A 25,996-nucleotide genomic window follows, 5' to 3' on the forward strand; every position below is an offset into this window, starting at 1 on the left:
AATCTTACAACGAACCTTACTCCACCTTCAAAGGAGCATCTTTGCATGAATCAATAATAACTCCTCAGTTATTTGACCTTCAATTTCAGAGATTAGAACAGAAGAACTCTGTAACGACAGAGAGGGGTTTCGCCTTGTATCTAATACTATCTATTATTATGACAAAGATTTTTCTACTGATCCAGTGTGAGATAATTGGGAATTCGCTTTCAGCTCTTAATCTTCTTCGGTAGACTTGGAAAAAGCGGGAGCGAGCTTTATAAAATAGAAAATGAAATAAAGAAAATTCAATGAATAGCTAGAGTCAACGGTACGACAGACAGTGCTGCCTACACACGAATTAGCTTTCGAGGTTGAGCAGTGGATTTACAAGTTGTACTTTTCCCGTTAGTCGATAAGGGTCGGACACCCATATTCCGGGACCATGCCAGCTATATGAAATGCACCAAAACCAAACCAAGCCACCCCTAAGAGAAATAAATGAATTCCAAAGATATTTGGCCATTCCAAAGAGGATTTTTCCAGAAAATCCAACCTATACAAAGAGCTCTTTTCAGCTTCTACTCTTTACTGGTGAAAGTCGTTGGCACCCACCATATCTTGCTTCGGGGTCGAGTTTAAGTTATAGAAACTGTTAATATAAATAATTTTTTTATACTATTACTGTATTTTCACCTATTAAAAAAAATTGCTTTCCATTTTCTTAATAGTACCGCTTACCACGTAATGTTTTGTATACATATACACAAGATTATCAGCTAATGTTTATGCAGAATATAATCTGTATTGTTTTTAAGTAATTTGATAGCATATATCTTTAAATTTTTACTCGTCGATGCATTGTGATCTATTCTATTCACATTGCCAGTGCATAGCTGTTTGGGCCCGCGATTTATTCCCAGGGAACGGAAACAACTGCACAGGGAGGCGCGTGTTAAAGAAAGCGCGTGGCTTGTGAGAGAAAAAGAGTTACAGGCCTTCCCTTCCACACATGCATTGCTTACGTTTCTCTACACACACACACAACACACATTCTCTCTTTCTCTCTCACACAAACACACATTCTCTCTCTCTTTCTGAGCTAAATATTACTACTACTACTATATGATTGGGTACCAAGTTTATGCCACTTCACACTGTCAATCTACTCAGAACGAAGAAACCCAGTTTTGTTAGAGTATTGAATTTATAATAAAATCTCAATTTTTGCTGAAGTACGTTCTTTTCATCTTCATTCTACTTCTTTCAATTACTGTTGTCTCTCTCAATATATTTGATGTTTTTTTCCATATTACTTGACATTTGAGTATGAGAATTGCTATTCATTATTTTCAAGTTGTTTCGGAGTATTTACATTTTAATCTATCAAATTAAAGTACTCAAATCACTCTGGTTCTAAAAAAGTTTGTTTACCCTTCCCCCCTACCCCCTCAATATGCTTCTCTGTAATCTCGATCGATAACTTTATACCAAAGGTCTCATTTTCTCCTTGGATTTTACTGAATTTTCTAGTTTTATCAATTCCAATTTTGTTTTTCTTTTCAATTCTTTCATAATCTTTTTGGATAGGTTGAATTTTGGTATATTTATTAGAGTGTTTTTCTCTATTTTGCAGATTTAACTTTACTGCTCCTGCAATTTTTTAATCTCAAGGGGCTGTCAGCTACGCTTTGACAAGGTGGTGCCATTTTTCGCGGAATTCAGGTTAAGGAGTTTTAGAAAATTTTGTTTGGTTAAACTTTAAAAGTTGCTGCAGAGGTGGATCCGGGATGTCGCTGAACCCACGGACCATTTGAGTTACTGGTTCGAAATTTAATATTTAGTAGTTCTTAAAAACGTATACAGGGTCTGAGCCAAAGCAACTGAGTTCAGCCGAAACCTTAGCTTCTACAGTGCAATCGCCCCTGAGCTGGTGATGAATCATTTGATAGTTTTGAGGTGTGGGGTTGACTCAGTTTGGTATTTGTAATTATGGGTTGTGTTTATTCAAGAGCTTCTTGCATTGGGGAGATTTGTGCACCAAGGAATGTGGAAGTTAAAGAACCTGAAAATTTGAAAGCAGCTGCTGAAATTGCTGTGTTTTCACCTGCTTCTTCATCAGATGGGGAAGAGGGAGAAATTAGAGATCAACTAAATCAATTAAGTCTATCTAGGGACAATGAAATTGGCATCACTAGACTGTCAAGAGTCTCTGCACAATTTTTACCACCCGATGGTTCCCGGGTTGTAAAAGTTCCGTCAGGGAATTATGAACTACGATGTTCATTTTTATCTCAAAGAGGGTACTATCCCGATGCCCTTGATAAAGCTAATCAAGACAGTTTTTGCATTTACACTCCGTTTGGAACAAGCCCAAATGATCATTTCTTTGGTGTTTTTGATGGCCATGGAGAGTTTGGAGCTCAATGCTCGCAGTTTGTGAAAAAGAAACTTTGTGAGAATTTGCTTAGAAACAGTAAATTTCATTCAGATGCTGTTGAGGCATGTCATGCGGCATTCTTGATGACCAATACGCAGTTGCACGCTGATGCTATAGATGATAGCATGAGCGGAACAACTGCAATAACTATACTTGTACGAGGTAGGACACTTTACATTGCTAATTCGGGTGATTCAAGAGCTGTTATAGCTGAGAGACAGGGTAACGAAATTGTGGCTGTTGACTTATCAATCGACCAAACACCATTTAGGCCTGATGAGTCTGAGCGGGTTAAGCTCTGTGGAGCAAGAGTTCTTACACTGGATCAGATTGAAGGATTGAAGAATCCTGATGTGCAATGTTGGGACACTGAAGAAGGTGATGATGGTGATCCTCCAAGGTTGTGGGTGCCAAATGGGATGTATCCTGGTACGGCTTTTACAAGAAGTATAGGTGATTCTGTGGCTGAGACAATTGGTGTTGTTCCAAATCCTGAAATTGTTGTTTTGGAGCTCACCTCAAATCATCCTTTCTTTGTGATTGCCAGTGATGGGGTATTTGAGTTTCTTTCCAGCCAAACCGTTGTGGATATGGTAATAAATTCTTCTTTCTCTTTCTACTTCCTATATATTTTAGCGTCTCTTTATTCAACATTGGACTAAAAATTATTCTGTTGTCTAGTAATAAATAAAGTTCTTTGGACTTTTGAGGACTTTGTCTTTTTGCTTGACATGTGTAGTCATATCTTAATTAGTATTTAGGAAATGTGCAGACTGTTGGAAATTAATGAGAGGCTGCAATAAGGTCGTTGATCAGTTTTAGCACCCATAATAATGAAAGAAATAGCTCTAGTTTTTGCTTTGCAAAACTATCTTTTACCAATTAACCACAAAAGGCTAGCTCATTTAAACCTTTAGTACAACATCAATTTCCAAATTGGAATAATACAGGAGACAACTATTTTCTGACGCAAACAAATATCTTACCATAAAGTACTCTTATGTTTCCCTTATAATGGGACATCTTTCCTTTTTGGGGCATCTAAAATTTTTACATCATCCACAAACACTATTCATGCACCTGAAATTGATGTCTTTTACATCCACTAATATCATGTTAAAGTTAAACGAATCTCTTACATGTGTGCGCGTTCTTTACATAAGATCAGTGTTTTGACTAACCAATCAGGTCCTGGTGATTAGTTTAGGGTGCTAGTGGAGAACAAAAGCATAGAGCGTTTTCGAGACTATGCTATGTGCATTTTCTTTGCAGTCCAGAAGAATAAAAGCAGCGTGACTGATTTTCACTTATGGTTAACATCTTCTTGAACTGCTTTCCCCAGGATGGAGAAAAGATAATGTAGACGTAGTTGATTGACTGGTTGATATAGTAATTTCTTGTTGGTGCAAATAAATGATACATGATACAATTAAGTTCTTTAAGTTGAAATAATGGATGTTGGTTAGATTTCAAGAACAGATGTATGTTAGGCTGTAGAACACAAAATGAAGTGATTCCGAAACGAGGTGAAAGATGAGACTCTGATCTATCGAGTAACTACTTACTCAGTTCTGTTCAAAACAAGCAAAGAATGACTCCAAAACAAGTGGAAACAAGTTCTGGATGTTGAATATAAAGATGGATTAAATCATATTAGAAATGGACATTTTTACGAAAGGTAAAAAATGGATAAGAAACCAGCAACTACCATAACTTGGCCTAAAGGCCAAAGCACCAACCAAGGTGATAAAGATTTGCAAAATTCCACCACTTGAAGTTATGGCTTAAAGATAAAGAAATGACTTTCGAGAAATAAACTCCAGAGTCTTCTCTCAAATTTCAGCAACTCAATTATCTGACCGTCTTATTCTTTGGAAGATACAATTGGTGAGACATTGGGTGTGCAGGACGCAGATGAGTTTCATTTCTCTGACGAATATTCATAACCCGCCCAAGATATCCAAAAAGCTCAAAACTGTTGCTTTGTGAGATGATTTCTATTCACTAGCTACTAGATCCAGAATTGATAGGGGACTTTGACCAATTAACATGAAATGATTCCTTTATGACTTGGGACTTAAGGTAGTACCGTTTTCTTTCAAATTCTAAAGAAAATAGACTTTAGATCTAACTCAACCCCAAAAGCCAACTCATGTGGTGACGATTGCCTTAAACATATAACGAGACAAAAATTAGCTAGTTGTAAATTTGTAATAGTTTTCCTATTGCAAAATAATAATTAGACTTGCACAGTTTTCCATAAGGTTTACCTTGGTACCAAGCATAAATATATACACTCATATATACATACATACATACATATTACATCTAATGTGTGTGTCTGTGTGTTCATATATAAAAAACGGTGGTGCCAGAGCCAATTTACACATACCTCTTCCTATCTCCCACCACCACAGGTATTGGGTAACTTTGCCCATCAAAGTTTAGATAGATGAGAATTATTCACATTATATTGCCTTTACTAGGAGTCGAACCTCTTTTCAAGGTTGTTATTCCAACTCTTCGGCCAGGCCATCCCTTTTTGGGCTGTGTAAAGCAATTGTTAGTAATAGAATTCATGTCTTAGTTCTCATTCAAGTGTAAAAGATTTACAATCATGAAATCCGGAGGAGAGTTCCTTTTTGTGTCATGTGGACTATGTGGCTAAAAAGAAATAGAAGATGCTTCGAAGGAGAAAAACAACAGTATCTTTTGTTAGCAGTAGTTATATACAAAATTTATACTTATGGAGTAAGGAAACCAGGATAGAAGATATGAATCACCTTGTTGAGTTCATAGACTCCATGAGGTGAATGCTGAGTTAAGAGCATTTGTATTTTGTTGCTGTATTTTGGCAATACCTTCTTGGTACTTGCGTTAATAAAATTACGCTATTTTATCAACTAAAGAAAAAAGATTTCCAATCAGCTCTATTCTATCTCATTGGGTTTCAAAATAGTTGTTTTTTGCATGGGTCAATATTCATCAGCAATGGCAATGACCAGAGCAATGGCAATGACCAGTCACCAGAAGAAGTCCTAGTGGGCGTTTGGACCTAAACATTGTAAAATATAAAAAAAGGTGCAATTTTTTTAAAGTGAAAATGGTATTTGAAAATTAGAGTTGTGTTTGGACATGAATATAATTTTGGGTTGTTTTTGAAGTTTTGTGAGTGATCTGAGTGAATTTTGAAAAACAACTTTTTTGAGGTTTTCAAATTTTCGAAAACTTCCAAAATTCATCTTCAAGTGAAAATTGAAAATTTCATGGCCAAACACTGATTTCGAAAATAAGTGAAAAAATGCTTATGTCCAAACGGGCTCCTAGTATTGAGAATGTGGACTTGGAGAAATAGTTATACTTGATGTAATTAGTGTTATTTAAGGCTCATTTTAAAGCTTACTTAACATGGTTGTCGAGGTTTGCTCCAGGCACGCTTAAACCCATAAGCTAGATGAAAAATTTGTTGTGCGCTCTGCCCCTACCATTCACTGTGTCTCCTAGCATGAAAACATCCCCTTAAGAGAATTTTAAAACCAAAAAAATGCTAAAGTAATTTTTTCTTAAGAGAAAAGATCTTCCAGATCCGACAGGCTTTATTTAGCCTTTGAGTTTGAGGCATCTTGTCTCTATACTTCCTAATACCAAACCAATTCGTGGTCCACCAATCTAAAGGTCCTATCTTGATTAACTTTGTTATTAGAGGCTGTGTGGGCCTTTGTAGTCATCCATTATAGGATCAATTTTTGCATCAACTTGCAAGTGTTCTGGCTGAGCTCATCTGAACCTTGAAGATGAGAATTCATGAGAAGACAGGAGTTTCTTCCTGAGAGAAACTAAGCATGTGTAGGGACTGTTCTCCCATCAACTTGTTCTATTGATCAAAGTTTTTGGGCTTTTAAATTTTTAATATCATACTACCTGCAATATGATGCAGTTTTTATAACCTTTTCTCCTCAAATGACAATATTAGCAAGCACTTACACACATATTAATCATCATTGTTCGAATACTGTGTTGCATTGAAGTTTCTGGACAGAGTAGTGTTCTTGCTGTTGTTTGGTCTTAAAGAAAATTTAAACTCTACAGTGAACTTTCATGGGAGTATAACACCAGTTTGCGCTCATGTATGTTTCTCTGTTGTAATTGTTGTGCGTGTTCCACCTCAACAGGTCTCCTAAGATCAGTTGGGAATGACAACATGCTACAATCATGGTGTCTACTCTGTTTTCTTCTTTTACCTGTTAGTATTCCTAATTCACTGAATGACCTTGTAGGTTGCAAAGTATAAGGATCCTCGTGATGCTTGTGCTGCAATTGTTGCTGAATCATACCGTCTTTGGCTACAGTATGAAACTCGCACAGATGATATTACCGTGATAGTTGTACAAGTCAACGGATTGACTGATGTAATATGTTTTCTTTGCTCTGACGTTCTCTGTTTCTAAAATATTTATACTTTCTTTAATTCAAATATTCACTTATTACATCTATTTTGTTGTCAGGTTGCGGTTGGTCAATCAACAAGTTCTGATGTAGTTTTACGACCACCATTGCCTCAGGTTGTTGAATTATCAGGATCAGAATCTCCATCAGTTATGAACTGGAATTCCAGGAATCAACGTGCCAGGCAAGATATATCACGGGCACGATTGCGTGCTATTGAGAATTCCTTAGAGAATGGGCAGATGTGGGCCCCCCCTTCTCCAGCCCATAGGAAGACATGGGAAGAAGAAGTAACCCTTCTTTCTTCATCGGTTGCCTTTTAATATTCTGTTCTAACCAAAGAAGCTAATAACCTACTTCCTCAATTGTTATCAGTTTTATTAATCTCATGGATAAAAAGTAATTTCATCATCTCTGCATGACAGGCACAGATTGAACGGGTTTTGCATGACCACTTTCTTTTTAGAAAGCTTACAGATTCTCAGTGTCAAGTTTTATTGGATTGTATGCAAAAAGTTGAGGTACAAGCTGGAGATGTTGTAGTCAAACAGGTATATCTTTGTACCAGAGCTTTGATCCAGCAATGTAATATGGATAAGGAAACCCCAAGATGAAGTACAATTTTTTTGTACGTTGTCCTGTATTATTGGTTTTAGAGGACCACAATTGTTTGTACTTAACATTTGAGGTAAAAACATATGATCTTTATATGCTGTCAATTTCGCCTCTTGTAGTTTTGCATGATTCATGAATGAGATGAAATTCATTCAAATTATTAATTAACTCTTGAGTAAATTGTACTGAGCAAATTTCACAAGATGATTGTTCTGGAAAGGAAAATGCTCGAATGTATGTGAGGTCATACAAGCTTAGTTTATATTAGAAATGATCATATTCAATAGAAGGTGCAAGTAACACATATATAAGAAAACAAATAAGAGAAAGTTGCCTGAGATAGTTTGATCATGTCCAAATGTACTGGTTTGTAGGTGTGACACATGATTGCTGGAGGTGTTAAAAGAGGATTGATAAATGGGCCTTTCTAACTCAACCCCAAAAGCTAGCTCATGAGGTGAGGATTGCCCAAGACCATATAAGGTATAAGGAACCTAGGAATCCACATCCCGCCGATGTGGGACTCAACACCTCCCATCACGCCCAGGCCTGCAAACTGGAGCGTGGACAACAAATGAGGGCCCAACATCGGTAATAATAGATTGGGATGGGCCTTGACTCTAATACTATGATAAATGGATTGGGATGGGCCTTGACTCTAATACTATCTCAATCCCAAAAAGTAACTCATGAGGTGAGGATTGCCCAAGACCATATAAGGAACCCAGGAAATCCACATCCCACCGATATGGGACTCAACAAGGATGAGATAGACCTAAAATCACATGAAGGAAATTATAAAACAGAATGAAAGCGAAGTATTCATATCAGAAAGAGCAACTAATTTGGTTTAAGGCTTAGTCATTGTTGATACAATTGTTATCACGCCCCAAGTCTAGATGCGCACGTGACCTGGCGCGCTATGCCACAAACCTTTCATTGAGTGAACCGTTACCATAATGCCATATGTTTTCGACGTGAAAAAGCTATAAATATATCCTATTCCTTGTGGTACAATAGAGTTGCCATTCGAAAATGTTACAAACTGTAATCCTACACTAACACTGTAACACATATAGTTTCTAGGTATTGAGCCAAATACCCTCTCAGTTATCTAAGGTTACTCTCAAAATATTACAGAATATCATTTGGCACTTTTAGCCTATTCATAACTATTAAAATTTTATCATGGACTTATGGCCTTAGGATAGAGTTTTCCATATATTGGCACTCGTGGCCTATTATAACATTTATATCATAAACAGAATATTGGTTCATAATTGCCTCTAGAAACACTTCTTTGAAATATGTCCTGCCTCGGTCCAATTCTCGTAATGGTCTTGCGATGGCCTGGACTATCTTTGTCTTATGCCTTTGGCTGGGATATTTTCTCTCATGATGCAAGGGGATCACAAGAGGGGCCTGTAGCCTATTTTTTTAACATCAATTTTGATCTTTCCTTGCGCCATTATGAGTGTTATCAAAGACGCGCTTAAAGTGCGCTTAAGCCCTAAAGCGAGGCTCACAACATGTTGAGCGCTTCGCCTCGCTTAGCGGGCGCTTCAGTGTTGTCATCAAGGCTCTAAGGCACACTTTTCCTTGCCAATGAGCGTCATTCTGGAGAGGCTTCACTAAACAATTGATATTTCACTTTATCGTAAATTTTCTTCAATTTTTGTGTCCATATATTTGCTAATCATGCTTATAGATTAATTCTTGGACTACACATACATATTTGTAGTTTTTCTTCATTTGCGCCTTTCTTTATTAAACCGCGCTTAATTTGCACTTTGCGCTTAAAGTCCCATAAGACCTTAGAGCTTTTTTGCGCTTTTCACTTTTGGTAACGCTGGCCATTATAAACCTAAACACTCCCAAACCATACCTTTCATATATTATCATGTCCTAAACATTTCACCACCTTCATATGGTTTTGTTTACACCCCGGGGACACATTAATTAATCTGTTAGATCGTGGTTAGTCGTAATTAACTTTTAAAACTTATGAAGGTTTACACTTGCACTAAGTCCAGTGTTAGAGAAGAGTCCTTTCATTTTGGTTAGAGATTGCATATCCTTGTGGAGATAACTTGAGGTTTATGGAATTCCTAGTTTTAGGAAACACTAATTGGTCCCAATCCGACCCCAACTTGTTTGAGATTGAGGTGTAGTTATTGTTGGAGTGATCATTTGAGTAAAAACTCTTCATTAACATGATTGAGTGAGATATTTATTAAAAGTAGATTCTCTTGGTATTTGAGTTGATAATGTCCTTGGTTTCTGGAGTCCTATATCAAAACAAGAATGCCAGTGATGATGCATAGAGCCTGTTTGGATTGGCTTATTTTAAGTGCTTTTAAGCCAAAATAGCTTTTAAGTCATTTTGTAGTGTTTGGATAAAGTAAAAAAAGTGCTTTTAAGCACTTGTTTTTAAGCTAAAATAACAAAAACAAGCCAAAAGCCAAAAGCTAGAAATCCTAACTTATGGCTTAAAAGCTATTTTGACTTAAAAGCTACTTAAAATAAGCCCATCCAAACGGGCTCTTACACGTAAAGATAGGCCCATGATTATTGGAACTTTATCTTCAACATGTCCTGGCTAGTGAGACAACTTATGATGGTCTCTTTCCTGGCCACATGTGATGATTTGTTTTTCCTATCTGCGTGTATGTATATTTTAGGACTTAGGGAGGTTTTGATGGATTCCCTTCAAACTTTCCAGCCATATGACACAACTATTTCTTGAGCACTAAATTCTGACATTAACAAAATTCCTTCTGTAATACCAAATGGTCAATGTTTTGCAGGGTGGAGAATGTGACTCTTTCTATGTCGTTGGGAGTGGGGAGTTTGAGGTCTTAGCGACACAGGTGGGAGTCGCTTTTTCACTTGGTTCTGTTTCAATGTCATCAAACTAACTGTGTGCGGTTCACTTAGTCTCTGGAAATTATAAGATTCATCATTATCATAAAAAGAAGCTTGTCCCAATTAATTCTCATTGGATCTAGTTTGAAGTCTTCAACTTTGAATTAAAAATGCCAGGATGAGAATAATGGAGAAGTTCCAAGGGTTCTTCAGCACTACACGGCTGATAAGCTGTCATCCTTTGGAGAGCTGGCTCTGATGTAAGATATCTGTTTCTTTCCGTTGTAATTCGTCACAATCAAATTCGAAATCGTTATTTGAGGGGAAAGTGAAATACGTTCTAATGCTTCTAATCGCAGAGCTGTTATCTTTCCCCTTCTATTTTTACTCCAAGACAAGCCGTATGGTACTTGAAGAATATGTGGTACCTTGAAAGTTATACTATCGTGAAGCTTTACACCGATATGCTAGTCTAGTTCGTTCTTCCCATATCCTCTCTCACAATCTGAAGCAGCAATGCAATATGTCCGTTCTCTTCTTTAAATGAAATGCTGGGTCCTATCAACCTGAGTTACCTATTTGGTAGTTATATCTTTTTGTGTGGATCGTAATATTGCAAGTTGCAACACTGTAGTACTAGTTTATTAGTTACAGTTGATTAATCTCAACTACTCTTTGGATCATCTGTAGAATTATTCTGACTATCTCTGTTTTTCGTTGAATTCAATTGCACCATAGGTACAATAAACCACTCCAAGCTTCTGTTCGTGCTGTCACCAATGGAATTTTGTGGGAACTAAAAAGAGAAGATTTTAGAAATATTCTTATGTCCGAGTTTACTAATTTGTCTTCGTTGAAGCTGCTGCGATCTGTAGATCTTCTCTCAAGATTGACAATTTTACAGCTAAGTCATATTGCAGAGTTGGTTTCAGAAGTGCCCTTTTCTGATGGACAGACAATAGTAAATGAGGTAGCTATTTCAAATTTCTTTCCTTCCTTGCTTACACTTTGCTCCATTCAAAACGATAACTATTTTTATGACAACTGCTTGTGCTAGCTACATTCTCTTACACATGCTTTGGATTTTTTTTGCAGAATCAGGAACCTATGGGCCTATACATTATCCAGAAAGGGGTTGTAAAAATTACATTTGACATGGATTTAGTAAAATGTGAAAATGCATCAAGTCTCATGTGTGAAAACCAAAATCAGGATGATACACAGAACAAAAAAGGCATAACGGTTGAAAAGAGTGAAGGGAGCTATTTTGGGGAATGGACACTTCTTGGGGAACAAATAGCCTCCTTGAGTGTCATTGCTGTGGGTGATGTGGTATGCGCTATCTTAACTAAGGAGAAGTTTGATTCAGTTGTGGGTTCTTTGGCAAAGCTCTCACAGGATGATCTCAAGTATGTCTAAAATCTAGCGAGATTGAAGTTACTGAAGCAAAAGAAAAAAGACGTATATATTCTTTGTTTTACATTTGGGGTCTGATAGATGTATGATGTAAAGGGATTGCAGTCTTTACTTTTTCTTTGTATCTACGACTAAAAGTTTTTCCACTAACATAATTATATAGGGCAAAGGGCCATCAAATAATTCTCTCTTCAGAATCTATCCAGAGCGTTGACACTTCTATGCTTGCAGATTTGCAGCTTGCCAATTTGGTGAGGGATTCTTGTACTTCTTCCTAATGTATTTCTGAAGAATTTTTATGAGGAAGATGTATGAATATATTAGCTATTTTGTCTAGGAGTGGCAGACTTGTTTGTATTCAACGGACTGCAGTGAGATTGGCCTAGTGCGTCTGAAAGACTCAGGTTGGTTTTTCTTATGTCCTCCGTAGTGCTTCTTTTAAATGCTGAAAATTCCAGTGGCCATTCCTTTGGGGGGCCTTTTCTCTCTTGGTTTACTTTGTGACTGACCAGTAATACCTATTAGAAGCAGTAAGTGGACGTACAGGATTCTTGATGATTGTATTCAGTACAAGGAATTAAAAATTGTCTCGTCTTTCTGCAGATAAACTGCTTAGCTTGAAGAGATTTTCAAAGCAGAAAATTAAAATGCTTGGCAAAGAAGCACAAGTACTAAAAGAGAAGAATCTATTGAAGCAAATGAACAGAGTAGCTTCGGTACCTAAAGTTTTATGCACCTGTGCTGATGAAACTTATGCTGGCATAATTCTGGACTCATGCCTGGCTTGCTCTGTGGTAGCAATACTTCACAAACCCCTTGATGAGGAGTCAGCACGTTTCTGTGCTGCATCCGTTGTCATTGCCCTGGAAGACTTGCACAATGTAAGTTGTCTCGAGGTCTTAGTTATTATAAGCACATGGTAATTTCAAGATTTAACTCTATTCCTTTTGCCTTCTGTTTCTAGAATGGTATTCTCTATAGAGGTGTGTCTCCTGATGTGCTAATGTTAGACCAAACCGGCCATATACAGGTAAATATTTCTGTTGCTCATGTAGCTAATTGCTTTCAGAGTTCTTTTTATATGGACCTCCATAAATGACAATGATTCTATTGCAATAAGGGCGTGTATGGTTTTTTGTATAAGAAAAATTAGTACCAGTATAAATATCTGTATTATCAATACGGTGTTTGGTTTCCGGTATAAAATTTGGCATAATAAAGTGTTTACTTTCCGGTATAAATTATGTATAACTAATAGTTGCATAACTTATACGGAGATCTATATATTATTCTATTCGAAATAAGTATTTAATAAGAAATATTGAATTATCAATACCAAGATGAAGCTAAATTGAAAAGAGCCTAAGGGTAAACGTGCTCCTAAATGCTCTCGGCGTACGATAAGCCAAGGAAGGCTAACATGCACCGTCGATGGCAAGGAGACGCAAACAAGCAACGCCGGTGACTGCTGCTATAACTCCGGCGACCTCAGCGATGCAGAATCTCACTCCGTTAACTTTTGGAAGTTTTTTACCAACTAGATTCCAACCAATTCAAGAGGAAAAGGAGCTGAGTGAGGACAAAGAACGGAACAATAATCAATGGAACAGTACAAATGCTGTTATTGAGAAGGAAGCTCAGAAATGCAAAGATCACTTGCCAACCAGTCCAAAACGACTGCAATTTTCTGAAGCTGGATCTTCAAAGCCATCTCCAGATCCAAATCTCACAGCTACAGCAGAGGTAGGGAAGGAGAAGGTCATGCATACAAAGGAGCTTAGACAACAGAATCGTAACTCACGGATGGGGATGAGGTTGGAGTATGTTCCACCAAGTCATCGAGATGGTAAGATTGTCATTCAAATAGAGGAAGAAGATGTAAGTGAGCTAAATGAATACTGGGCGACTGCTCTAATTGGGTATGTACTTGGGGATACTCCGTATGAGAAATCTATGGAGAATTATGTAGAATCAGTGTGGGATTTTGTCACTAAACCCCAGATTCTGTATCACCAAGAAGGATATTATGTGTTTCGATTCACAACAGTGGAGGAAAGAGATGCAGTCGTGCAAGTAGGGCCATACTCATATCATAACAAGCCATTTATTCTACAGAACTGGGAAAGAGATTTCCACTTTGATCCTAAATGTATCACTACTATTCCCTTGTGGATTCACTTACCTAGTCTATCAGCATGGTATTGGACTGCTGATGCATTAAGTAAGGTGGCTAGTGCTGTAGGTTTACCAATGTACACCGATAAATTTACAGCAGAATTGAACAAAATCTCCTATGCCAGAGTACTTGTGAAAGTTGACATTACAAAGCCATTAGTGGATAATGTTGAGATTGCAACTCCCGCTTGTACTCGACAACAGGAAATATTGTATGAATGGAGGCCAAAATTCTATAGTGAATGCTTACATTTTGGTCATGATAGCTTTGAGTGCTGGAAGTTAATCAAACAGCATGAAGATACTGAATTCAAGGCCCCAAAAAGAAGAAATAGAGGCAGAAGGAGGAAAGTTATTCAGGAATGGAAGCCAAAAGATCAGCAGGAACAAGCAGAGGGGATTGAAGAGGTGATTGAAGTCCAACCTCCAATTAACAAAGGAAAGCAGAACTTAGCAGATAAACCAGACCAAAGGAGTATGATGATACAAAGAAAGGAAAGTAGTGAAAGACAGAATATTCCAGTTGTTCAGCAGGTTATAAATGGTGAGGCTAGCACATCCAATAGATTTGCAATATTGGAAGAGTGGTGTAGAGGGAGGGGTGAATAACTCTGATCCTATACAAAAACCACCATGGTTATAAGTACTTGGAACATAAAAGGGCTGAATAAGGCCCATAAGCAGAAGGAACTGAGAATCTTTCTGCAAAAGAATAGAGCACCAAAATCTCTAATGCACCTTATGGAGTGGGCCCTTGGAAGTACATCAGGAAACTTGGGAATGAATTTTTCCAGGAATCCTACTTCAAAGCAGGCAATGGAGCACATATCAGATTCTGGAAAGACAAATGGCTCAACAACATTACACTCATGGATGAATACCCTAGCCTGTTCCAGATTGCATTGGACATAGACTCCTCCATAGCTCAGAACAGAAGTGGTAATAATTGGGATATTCATCTCAGAAGAGCAGTGCAAGATTGGGAAGTGGACAACTTGATAGAATTACTTGCCAGAGTGGAAAGGTTCAACATGAATGCAAGTACACCAGACACCATTTGTTGGGGGAGTAAGGGCACTTTCTCAGTGAAAGAATGTTACAGGCAGCTATGTTCTCAAAACCAAGTTATCGATGCATGGCCATGGAAATTAATATGGAAAACTAAGCTGCCTATTAAAGTAATTTGCTTTGACTGGATTGTTCTCCATGAAGCTTGCTTGACACAAGACAATCTCAACAGGAGAGGCCTTCAGTTGGTCAATAGATGTTATATGTGCAGGGAGAATGTGGAAACAGTCAGCCATCTGTTTTTGCATTGCCCAGTAGCCACTGACCTTTGGAACATGTTTTTTTGTATATTTGGCCTCAAATGGGTTATGCCACAAAACATAAAATAGGCACACCTGAGCTGGAGTCGATGGAGAGTTGATAAGACCATCAAGAAGATCTGGTTGATGATCCCTGCAGTTATTTTTGGTGTTTGTGGAATGAGAGGAATAGTAGATGCTTTGATGGGATCTCAACTCCAAATCACTTTCTCAAAGCTAGATGCCTACTCAATCTTTTTTGTTGGATTAAGTTAGCTACTGTAACTAGTTCTGCTCATCTGTTGGACTTTGTTAGCTCCCTTGTCTTAGATTGACATACTGTAAAGGGACTAGTTTTTCTTTCATTTTTGCACCTCAACTTTTGTAACTATGCATCTTCTTGATGCTTTTGTTAATATAACATCTTACTTCATCAAAAAAAAAAAAAAAGAAGAATAAAATAGATATCTTAGGATGTCTAGAGACTAGAGTAAAATAAAAGAAGGCAAAAAATATTCTGTATAAGGTAGCTAAGGATTGGGGCTATTGCTGTAACTATGCTAAGGCTGAAAATAGGAGAATATGGGTGTTATGGAAGACCAATTTAACAGTTAACATAATTCAAGTCCATGAGCAGTTCATTCATTGTCTAGTGATTGATCTAGTGACTGGGTACCAGATTATGTTGACTGTAGTGTATGCTAGGAACAAGCTGCAGGAAAGGGCAAGTCTATGATATGGTCTGCAACAGCTAGGGGGGCAGGTTCAAATTCCCTGGCTCATAAGTGGTGATTTCAACAATGTCCTAACCACAGATGATAGATTAGGACAACCAGTTACTATGAATGAGGTTCAGGAGTTCAAGGATTGTAGTGATAACATGCAACTGACCCCATTAAGGACAAAGGGATGTTTCTTTACTTGGTGTAATAAGCAAAGTGCAAATTATAGAGTTTACAGTAAGATTGATTGGGCTTTTGGCAATTTTGAATGGACTAAAGACTATGGGTATGTGGAAGCTGATTTCTTAGAACCTCGAGTGTCAGATCACTCACCTATCTTGGTCCAAATATGGAAAAGGAATACTATATATCCCAAGCCATTCAAACTGTACATGGTAACAATGGAGCACAAGGAGTTTAAGCCTATAGTTGATAGAATTTGGAGGCAGAAGCTGGGAGATGACCCTATGACTGGTATCTGGCAGAAGTTACAAAAGCTAAAAGATGAGACTAGAGGCTTAAACAAGAAGATGGCTAGATATGAACAGAGATTGACTCAAATAAGACAGAAACTGGAGTGTACACAGAAAAATTTGATACTTGATCCTTTCAATCAAGGGTGGATAGAACAGGAAAAATAAACTCTGCAGGATCTAGAGAAATAGAGCATCATAGAGGAGAGAATAGTAAGGCAGAAGGCTAGAGTGAACTGGATTGATTATGGGGATTCAAACTCTAAATATTTCTATGCCCAGCTGAAGATTAGAGCAAGCAAGAACCCAATTACTACTGTGTATAATGATTTGAGAGTTAAGATCAATGACCCTAAAGCTGTAGAAAAAGAATTCACATGCTTTTTCAAACAACTTATGGGAAAAGCTACTGGAATAAAGCCATGTCCTAATACCAAATTCATCAAAGAAGGAGAGTGCCTCTCAATACAACAACAACAGGACCTAATACAGGACATAACATATGCAGAAATAGATGAAGCAGTGAAAGACATGCCAAATGATAAAGCCCCAGGAGTTGATGGATTTCCAATAGAATTCTTTACAAAGCACTGAAAGGAAGTGAGACAAGATATATATGATGCTGTGTTATTCTTTTTCCAAACAGGCAAGATGAAGCAAGCATGGAACTGTACAACCATAACTTTGATCCCTAAAGTTCCAGCCCCTAAAACAGTGAAAGATTATAGGCCTATTGCTTGTTGCACTACTGTGTACAAAATCATTGCTAAGATCTTGACTAAAAGAATCAAAAGGGTAATTGAGCTTATAATTGGGAAAGCACATTCTGCTTTTATAGAAGGGAGGAATATTGTTGATAATATCCTATTCAGTCATGAATTATTCAATGGCTATAATAGGAGAGGCTTGCCTCCAAGATGTGTTCTCAAGGTGGACTTAAGGAAAGCTTATGATTCATTGGATTGGCAGTTTGTTAGATACATGCTTACTGATCTTGGCTTCCCTCAGAAATTCATTCTATGGATAATGGAATGTGTGACAACAGTATCCTATTCCTTGGTTCTAAATGGTGGACTGACCAAACCTTTTCCAGCTAAGAGAGGAATAAGACAAGGCGATCCAATGTCTCCTTATCTCTTTGTGATTGCTATGGAATACTTACAAAGGGAGATGAACCAACTGGCCTTTCAAAAGGAGTTCAAATTTCATCCAAAATGCAAGAAGCTGGGAGTGACACATATATGTTTTGCTGTCGATTTGTTAATGTTTTGCAGGGGAGACATAAATTCAGTTACTAAATTACAGGAAGCTTTTAATAGATTCTCAGCTGCATCTGGGCTGCAAGCAAGTGCAGAAAAGAGTTCCATCTATTTTACTGGTGTAGCAGAACATATAAAGGAGCAATTGATGGAGCTTACTGGATATACAGAGGGTTCTTTACCCTTTAAGTATCTGGGGTTCCAATTGTCTGCAAGAAAGCTGAACATCCACCAATGTCTACCTCTGGTGGAAAAGATTACTGAAAGAGTAAGATGCTAGTCAGCTAGGATGCTCTCATATTCCGGAAGAATTCGGCTCATCAAATCTTTACTGTTTGGAATACAAACATACTGGGCTCAAATTTTTTTATTGCCAAAGAAAATCATGAAGATGATAGAAACCATATGTAGAACCTTTCTGTAGACTGGTTCAACTAACTGCTCAAGGAAAGCTTTGATTGCATGGGGCAAGATCTGTCAGCCTAGAGCTACTGGAGGTTTGAATGTTATAAACATGAAGATATGGAATAAAGCAGCACTGCTGAAACATCTCTGGGCATTGGCAATGAAGAAAGATGCATTGTGGATCAAATGGGCACACAATTATTATATAAAGAACAGAGATACTGCAGAAATGAACACACCCAAAGCGGCAACATGGGTGGTCAGGAAGATCATTGAGGCAAGAGAAGATGTGAAGCAGATGAGGCCGGGCCAGAACAGCCTTCTATCTACACTGAGAGCTTAGTGAAGCAAGGCAAGTTCCAAATACATAATGCTTATGTTCAGATGCAGCCACAATTTCCAAAAGTTACTTGGAAAAGCCTTCATCTTCATACACATATTCATCCTAGATTCAAATTTCATCTATGGCTGGCTATTCATCAGAGGATAGCAACTGTGGATAGACTCATGAAATTTGGAATTCAAATTCCATTAGAATGTGTGTTCTGTGCAAATAACATGGAAACTTTTGAGCATTTATACTTTGGTTGTCCAAAAACTAACAAGCTATGGGACATAGTATTGAAATGACTTGGCATTGCAAGGCAGATAGGAAGCTGGCAGAATGAGCTGAAGCGGATGAGCAGCTTGGCAAGTAGGAAAATTGTAAAGCAGAAATGACTACAACAATTTTTGCGATGGTTGTCTACTGCATTTGGCGCGAAAGGAACTCGATTAGATTCAACAAAGGTAGATATAACATGGATGATCTATGCAAGGAAATTGCTATACATATACACGTACAACTACAAGGGAGGAAAAAGACCAAATGGCAAAAAAAATTGGAGAGTTTAATCAATGTTCCTTAGTATAGTTATAGTTTTGAAGTAGAGTAGTCACAGTGTTATGCTTGTAAATAGTGAATAGGAGATTAACGGTCAACATTAATCTGGATATGTAATGACAATTTTTTTGATGAAATAAAATGTTAGTTTATCAAAAAAAAAAAAAAAAAGATGAAGCTAAATTTTGACTTTGGTATTGCAATCTTTGCATAAGAATCCATGTATTTTTTTAAAAGGCAAGGTAATCTGTCGATAGTCGAGCACAAAGGATGTGCTGTAGCAGCTGTATACTATTTACGGAAGCCAAAACAGCAAAAGGATGCCCCCATAAGAATTCATCTTTTTTTTTTTTTGGGAAAATGATATTGTATAGCCACTCTCAAAATTATAGCCGAAAAAATGTATTTTTTGTATATATATATATATATATATATATATATATATATATTTCAACTATTATTTTGATAGCGGCTATACAGTGTCAGCCTGACCCGTATATACGTACAAGCGTCCTCTAATATTGTTTTTCAAAAATTAAACAAAGTCTAGTTTTAAACGCCACAAAAATCTATGCTAGCTAATTTTTTTTCATTAATAAGTATTACTACTACATGTTTGACTCAAAAGATATTGCAACCTTTTTGAGCAAATCAATCAAACAAAATAATAGGGTAAATCTTAGAAAAACATAATAATCTCTTGAACAAAAAGAATTTAAGATGAATGCAATGAATATTCTTTCCTGATCTCTTGAGGATCAGTAATGGAGCATTAGATATATTAAGAGTTGATTGCAGAAGAATATTACAAACTGATGTTCTGTCTTAGAGAAAAGTCGAGAAAAGAAGAGAGCCCCTTACAAAGTTGTTATCCCCCTATATATAAGGGACAGACCCCTTCTAGATCCTAAAAAGTATATTACGGGGAATATTCGAAGGAATATTCCTAATGCCTCTTATCAAACCCATGTTGAGCTGCGAGGATCTCACTGTTGGTCGTGTTCGTCAATGGTCGTGGTCGTGGTCGTCCAAATTTGGACCCATACNATAATAACTAATAACTAATTATTAACTAAAAAACTAAAACAATTATAAACTCCAACTTGAAACTACTTCCCAATTTGAAACGGTAATTTTTATTTTAAAACTCCAACTTGAAACTACTCACCGATTCGAATGGGTAGTTTTTCTTCTTCTTTTTTCGTTTTTTATTATAGTTAATTTTATTTTTCTTTTTTTTTTTGTTTTTTTTATTTTAAAATAATTTTAACACTCCAACTTGAAACTACTCCCACCCAATTTGAACGTGTAGTTATCTTTTATATATTTATATTTTCGATTTTTTTTATCATAACTAATTATGAGATATCTATATTTATTAATTAAAATAAAGAATATATATATATATATATATATATATATATATGTTTTTTTATTTTTTATTATTTTCGTTTTTATAGATATTTAAATTCAAATATAATAACTAATAACTAATTATTAACTAAAAAACTAATTAGTAACTAATTATGCCATGTGGCTTTTTTTTATGCTGCCACTTGGCTTAAGGAGAGGGCTTTATCCTCTCCTTGTAATAATATATAGATTTTTGTTATATAATATATACAAAATTTATACACTTTTTCGGCTACCACATGTGAATAGTTTCTAGCGCGGGCTAAAAGTGATAATACCTCTTATTTTTTCATTCCATAATATTCATTGTATTTTATTGTTCAGCGCTTAACAATCCATGTTTTATTATTCACTGCTTAATCGCATAATGTTCCCTATATTATAGCTAGTTCGTGAAACAAACAACTAGTCTGTCGCTGGTAATTACTTTTTCCAATAATGATATTCCTCTATTGATTTTCTGTAGCTAGTGGAGTTCAGATTTGCTAAGAAGATTTCTTCTGAGTCGGATGAGAGGACATTTACCATATGCGGGATGGCTGATTCTCTCGCTCCAGAAATAGTCCAAGGGAAAGGCCATGGCTTTGCTGCTGACTGGTAAAATGCTACTCCCACACCAGTCAAAATTTGTTGGAAGTACTACATATGACTCTTGAAAAGTTAATTTGGTAAATAAAGCATTATGAATTATGGAGATGGAGAACTGGTTATCTTGGGTTTGTTCTAAGGAAACCTAATTTGACAGCGGAGAAGTACAATTGAGAGCAAATAGTGCAGAGTTTGGATTGCCTTAATATTATGCAAATGCTTAAGAGAACGTATACAAAGGCGCATGGGATATTCTATCTATCACGACGTCTAAAACATATTTGGTTATCCAATGATTCAATTACTATCATAAAGTGATGCAAGCATAATTAATGAGCTTCAGCAGCCATATTAGCCCTGTTAACCATGGAGTATCTTGAAGTTTTGAAATAATTCCTATAGGTTAATGATGCATAAATTACTACGAAATGAGATAACATGAGATACTTAGTCTGATTGCTTAACATTAAAAGAGGTGTATGGATTATCATGCTTTGGCAATTAGTTTAAGAGGATGGTGATCATCTGGGAGTTGTGTATCTAGAAATGAATAAGTGTCCCGTCCCTTCTGACTATAAGATTACAAATGCGAATTTATCATTTTGTTTTAACTCCTATAACAAGTGGTTGTGTATGCATGTGTATATATTTTGTGTGATACATCAAATGGGCAAAGGATAATTCACCCATGATCTCATGGTTATGAGGTATGAGTTTAGCTTTAGAGTCACCAAGCCGTACCCTTTAAGGCATGTTCAATGGGATCGCTATTGCTAGTAGAGGCTAACTTGCAGCCAGCCTTGTCTGGTCAATGAAATGCTTCTCTTGTTTCATTTTTGAGGTTTGGGAAATGATGAGATGATGAAGTTAGGTAGATTGCTCTTTCATATTGAAAATTTCTGGAAACAAATCCAATAGCTTCAAAATGATGAAGGTGTATAGTGGAGGCACATAGAAGTAATGTAACGTAATTCTTTAAACCTTTGAATGAACAAATGTCTGAGGTTGGTTAATGGAGAAGCCTCTGCAACTTGAGTAAACTGGAAGACAATAATAAGTGACTTGTGAGGCCTACTTGAGCATCTCCTACTCCCCCTCTGTGTCATTCTTCTCAAAGAGTGAAATCAAAATTCTAATGGTTTCTCTCCCCTCTAAGGAAAAGAGAAATAGAATAATCTTATAACGCTTGCATTGACTATCATGTGTTTGGAAGCGTCTTTGAATTTCACTGGACACACTTGATAGTAACCAGAAGTAGATAATAAAAGAAATAGAACAAAGAAGTTTATATACTGGCAAAGTTTGTGCAAGAATCTGAAAAACAAATACACCAATAAAGTTGTCTGTATGGAGAGGAAAAAGCTCCAGAATAAAGTAATTTTAATTCTGAAAAGATATTTACACATTACTGGATGTATTATTTATATAATAGGCTGACCATAACTACTGCATAACCAATTAGGAAAAAGACAAATAACTTTTAATAACCATAAACAGATAACTAGATAACTTCTAATAACTGTATAAAAACTGCTCAATCCTCCCTAACTTAAAGCTCGAGGAATTTGAGAAGAGGTAGATCATTATCTTCTCCTATATTTCTTTGCTTCTTCCTCCTTCAATAAGTATGGAAGATATGTGGCTTGTCAGTACACCCCTGCTAGAAAGACGAATTGTCCTCAAGGCAAAATTCGGAAGATTGTGCCTACACAGTTATTATCTTCTACACTCTGCATCGTTCTCTTCTTGCATCAACTCCAGTTGAGCAAAAGTCCCAGATTTGCAGCGATGACCAGGGCTAAACTTTTCTCCAACACGATAGCAGAGGCCTTTGTCTCGCCAAATTTGTTGTTTAGGAGTCAATGAGCGAGTGTTTGGAAGTGATGGTGGTTGAAAAGAACGTGTAATTGGTTGGCAGGCTGACAGAAAATTGAAGGATTCTCGAGCCGTTAAAGGTGATGTCCCAACTGAAGAAGGTCGTGATACAGAAGGGCGAGTGGGTGCCTTACTGGACCGATTTGGTCACTGTCTTCCTTCATATTCTAAAGCCAGGCTCATTGCCTTGTACACAAATGTTTGTGAATCCTAATGTCCATTCGAAAGTCTTCTTCGAGCCCACTAAGGAAAACTCCGAGCAAATAGTGTTCTGGCCAATTTTGCACACGTGCGCGCTCATTTCCAAATTCTTGCCTATACTCAAGCACTATTCCGGTTTGTTGGATATCACAGAGATGTTCGTCGGGGTTTTGAAACTCAGTAGGTTCGTAATTTTCTTGCATAACTTTCACCAATTCCTCCCAATAGTAAATGGTTCGCTCGCTGTTGATCCAAACGAAAAGATCCAATGCATCTCCTCCTAAGTACATCGAAGCCACATCAACCTTGCAATCCCCAAGCGTTTGATAGTACTGGAGATACTTCTCTACTTTCAGAATCCAGCCTCTAGGATCTCCTCCCTCATACTTTGGAAATTCCATCTTTGTCTGCGAACACCGGGAAGTTTCTCGATGCCAACTGATGTTAACCTCACCCTCTTCTGGTATGACTTTAGCTTTCCCTTTATTCCTGTAATCGCCACTGTTCTATGCCTTTAATCAACCACATAGCGGCTAAAGCATCTATGGCCTCCATTTTTGCTGCTATAATTGTCAATTGTTGGGCAATTGAATAAAGAGTCGGAATGATGGGTTCGCTGCGGGAAGCGTTGGTCCGTATTTTCACCATGGCAGATCTTAGTAGATAATAGAAGAAATAGAACAAAAAAAGTTAATATTATTGGCAATAGTTTGTTCACGAATCTTAAACACAATTACACCAATAAAGTTGTCCATACGGAGAGGACAAGGTTCCAGAATAAAGTAGTTTTAATTCTGAAAAAGTACCTACATATTACTACATCTGTTATTTATATAAATAATAAATAATAGGCTGACCTTAACTACTGCATAACCAATTAGGATAAAGACAGATAACTTCTAATAACCACAAACAAATAACTTCTAATAACTGTATAGAAACTGCTCAATCCTCCACAACTGAAAGCTCCAGGAATTTGAGAAGAGGCAGATCATTATCTTCTCCTATATTTCTTTACTTCTTCCTCCTTGTATGAAAGTACGTGGCTTATCACACTTCTTTGATTAGCGAGCACCCTTTGTTGAGACATCGTGATTCTTCGAGTCTTCAGCTACGTACATTTTTCTCAAGATGTCTTGAGTGCTTTTATGGCATAAGCTATTTCTCCAATTTGTGGTGTTGACCAATATTTGCTGGTTGAAATTGGCAGGTGGGCATTGGGAACATTGATCTACTTCATGCTACATGGTGAAATGCCATTTGGATCATGGAGAGAGAGTGAGCTTACATTTGCAAGGATTGCTAAAGGACAGTTTACACTTCCACATACATTCAGCCAAGAAGCTGTTGATCTCATTACCAAGGTATCTCCAAGTCTAAGGAGTTGATTGATGACTGGAATTAGAAAAATGACTGATAGTATATATTACTTTCTTATCCCTTCTTTTTGTTTCCTTAAAATCAACAGCAAGAAGTATTCGTTATATACAACAATACTGCGTCTCAGTCCCAAACAAGTTGGGGTTGGCTATATAAATCCTCATTGACCATGTTCCCCATTTAATTCAACTAGGCCAACATTATACAAAATAAAAAATAGAAAAATGAGAAGTAATGAAAGTTACAAAAAATAGAAGATGAGAAGTATAAGTTCTTTATCTTTTTGTTATACAAATTCTCCAATTTCTTGTTATTTTTCCTTGTATCGTGATGTAAATTTCGTGCCAGTTACTTCAAGTTGATGAAAAGCTGAGACTCGGAAGCCAAGGTGTTCACTCTCTGAAAAATCATCCATGGTTTTCTGGTGTTGATTGGAAAGAAGTAGCAGATCATCGAAGTCCTGTTCCTGCAGAGATTCTATCTCGTATAAGTCAATGCTTGGAAAACCATGGTGATGACAACATAGCTTCCCTACATTCCCCTATTCGGGACTTGGAGGAGCTTAACACTCCAGAGTGGCTTGAAGACTGGTAGCACGTTTTGAATAAAGTTTTGCCCATCACATTCAAGGATGCTGCTAGCGGCAAAATTGACCAGCTTATTGTTTCAGAACTGTCCTGTTGGAGAATCAATCAAATGAACTGAGTAAGGTGCCGCTTCTAAATCATGTTCTCCTGTTGATCAACCATGTGGCGCCCTAGGGAGAAATGTCTTTCTGCTTTTCTTGGACAATCATAAGCTTATGCTACAGGTATTATAAGGTTTTTATTTTATTTCTGTTCTTTTATAAAGTTTACGATGTTTCTGTAAATATGTTATATGTAAATCAAACAGAGCCCTTTTCTTTTTATCGGACCCTAATCTTCCCATCTCTCCCTTCCCCGCCCCCTAAACCAAAAAAAGAGAATAAAAGAAAAGAAATGGAGGTATCTCTTAAAAGCCAGTGGCTGAGAGAAGCCATTTTTTAGCATTGTTGCACCACCTTATCAGATTTTAGTTTTTACATTTGGATAGAATGAAGAGCTTTTTATTCTGTAAAGAATTCTCCAAATTTGGAGCTATAATGCCTTGTTTCAAACCTATTCTAGTTATTTGAGGTTTTCCTCCCCTCTGCCTTGTTTAGTATTGCAGATTTCACTGTCTTACGCCACCAAAAACATGATATGGGCAATTGACAATTTCACCTTAATTTATTGAGAGTTCTTAGCATTTATGGTAGATACGAGGACCAACTACAAATTGATTAATGGGCATCTCGTTTAGCTGAGCTAACTTCTGTTATATAAGTAGCAGCCTGTTACATGATGTACATGTAGTTATGAACTATTGTGCATCCTTATCTTCCTCTATTGTTTGCAAACAGCCTGCTACATGTACATGTAGTTATAGTTGTCACATCTCCTTTTTCGGGTGAAAAGGAGTTTTTTCAATTAAGGTGACATTATTTGAAAAATGATTAATTTTATTATTTTTAGGAATCGCCACTTGGATTTG

General features: G+C 36.9%; 1 protein-coding gene across 2 annotated transcripts; it reads left to right on the forward strand.

The window, feature by feature from the left end:
• LOC109225676 (protein phosphatase 2C and cyclic nucleotide-binding/kinase domain-containing protein) lies at window positions 1,004-25,593 on the forward strand. 2 transcript variants are annotated; one of them, XM_019390424.1, is made up of 17 exons: window positions 1,004-1,214; window positions 1,616-1,704; window positions 1,846-3,012; window positions 6,697-6,828; window positions 6,925-7,155; window positions 7,291-7,416; window positions 10,288-10,350; window positions 10,523-10,605; window positions 11,084-11,315; window positions 11,441-11,754; window positions 11,925-12,012; window positions 12,099-12,165; window positions 12,365-12,642; window positions 12,726-12,791; window positions 20,865-20,995; window positions 24,273-24,426; window positions 24,791-25,157. In XM_019390424.1, the coding sequence occupies exons 3-17, from the start codon at window positions 1,972-1,974 to the stop codon at window positions 25,034-25,036; spliced, it is 3,252 nt and encodes a 1,083-aa protein (XP_019245969.1). In that variant the 5' UTR covers window positions 1,004-1,214; window positions 1,616-1,704; window positions 1,846-1,971; the 3' UTR covers window positions 25,037-25,157. The 2 variants fall into 2 exon arrangements, with proteins under 2 accessions (XP_019245969.1, XP_019245968.1); XM_019390423.1 differs by having other exon boundaries at window positions 1,616-3,012; window positions 24,791-25,593.

This window comes from Nicotiana attenuata, chromosome 5, assembly GCF_001879085.1.
Source record: "Nicotiana attenuata strain UT chromosome 5, NIATTr2, whole genome shotgun sequence".
NCBI lineage: Eukaryota > Viridiplantae > Streptophyta > Magnoliopsida > Solanales > Solanaceae > Nicotiana > Nicotiana attenuata.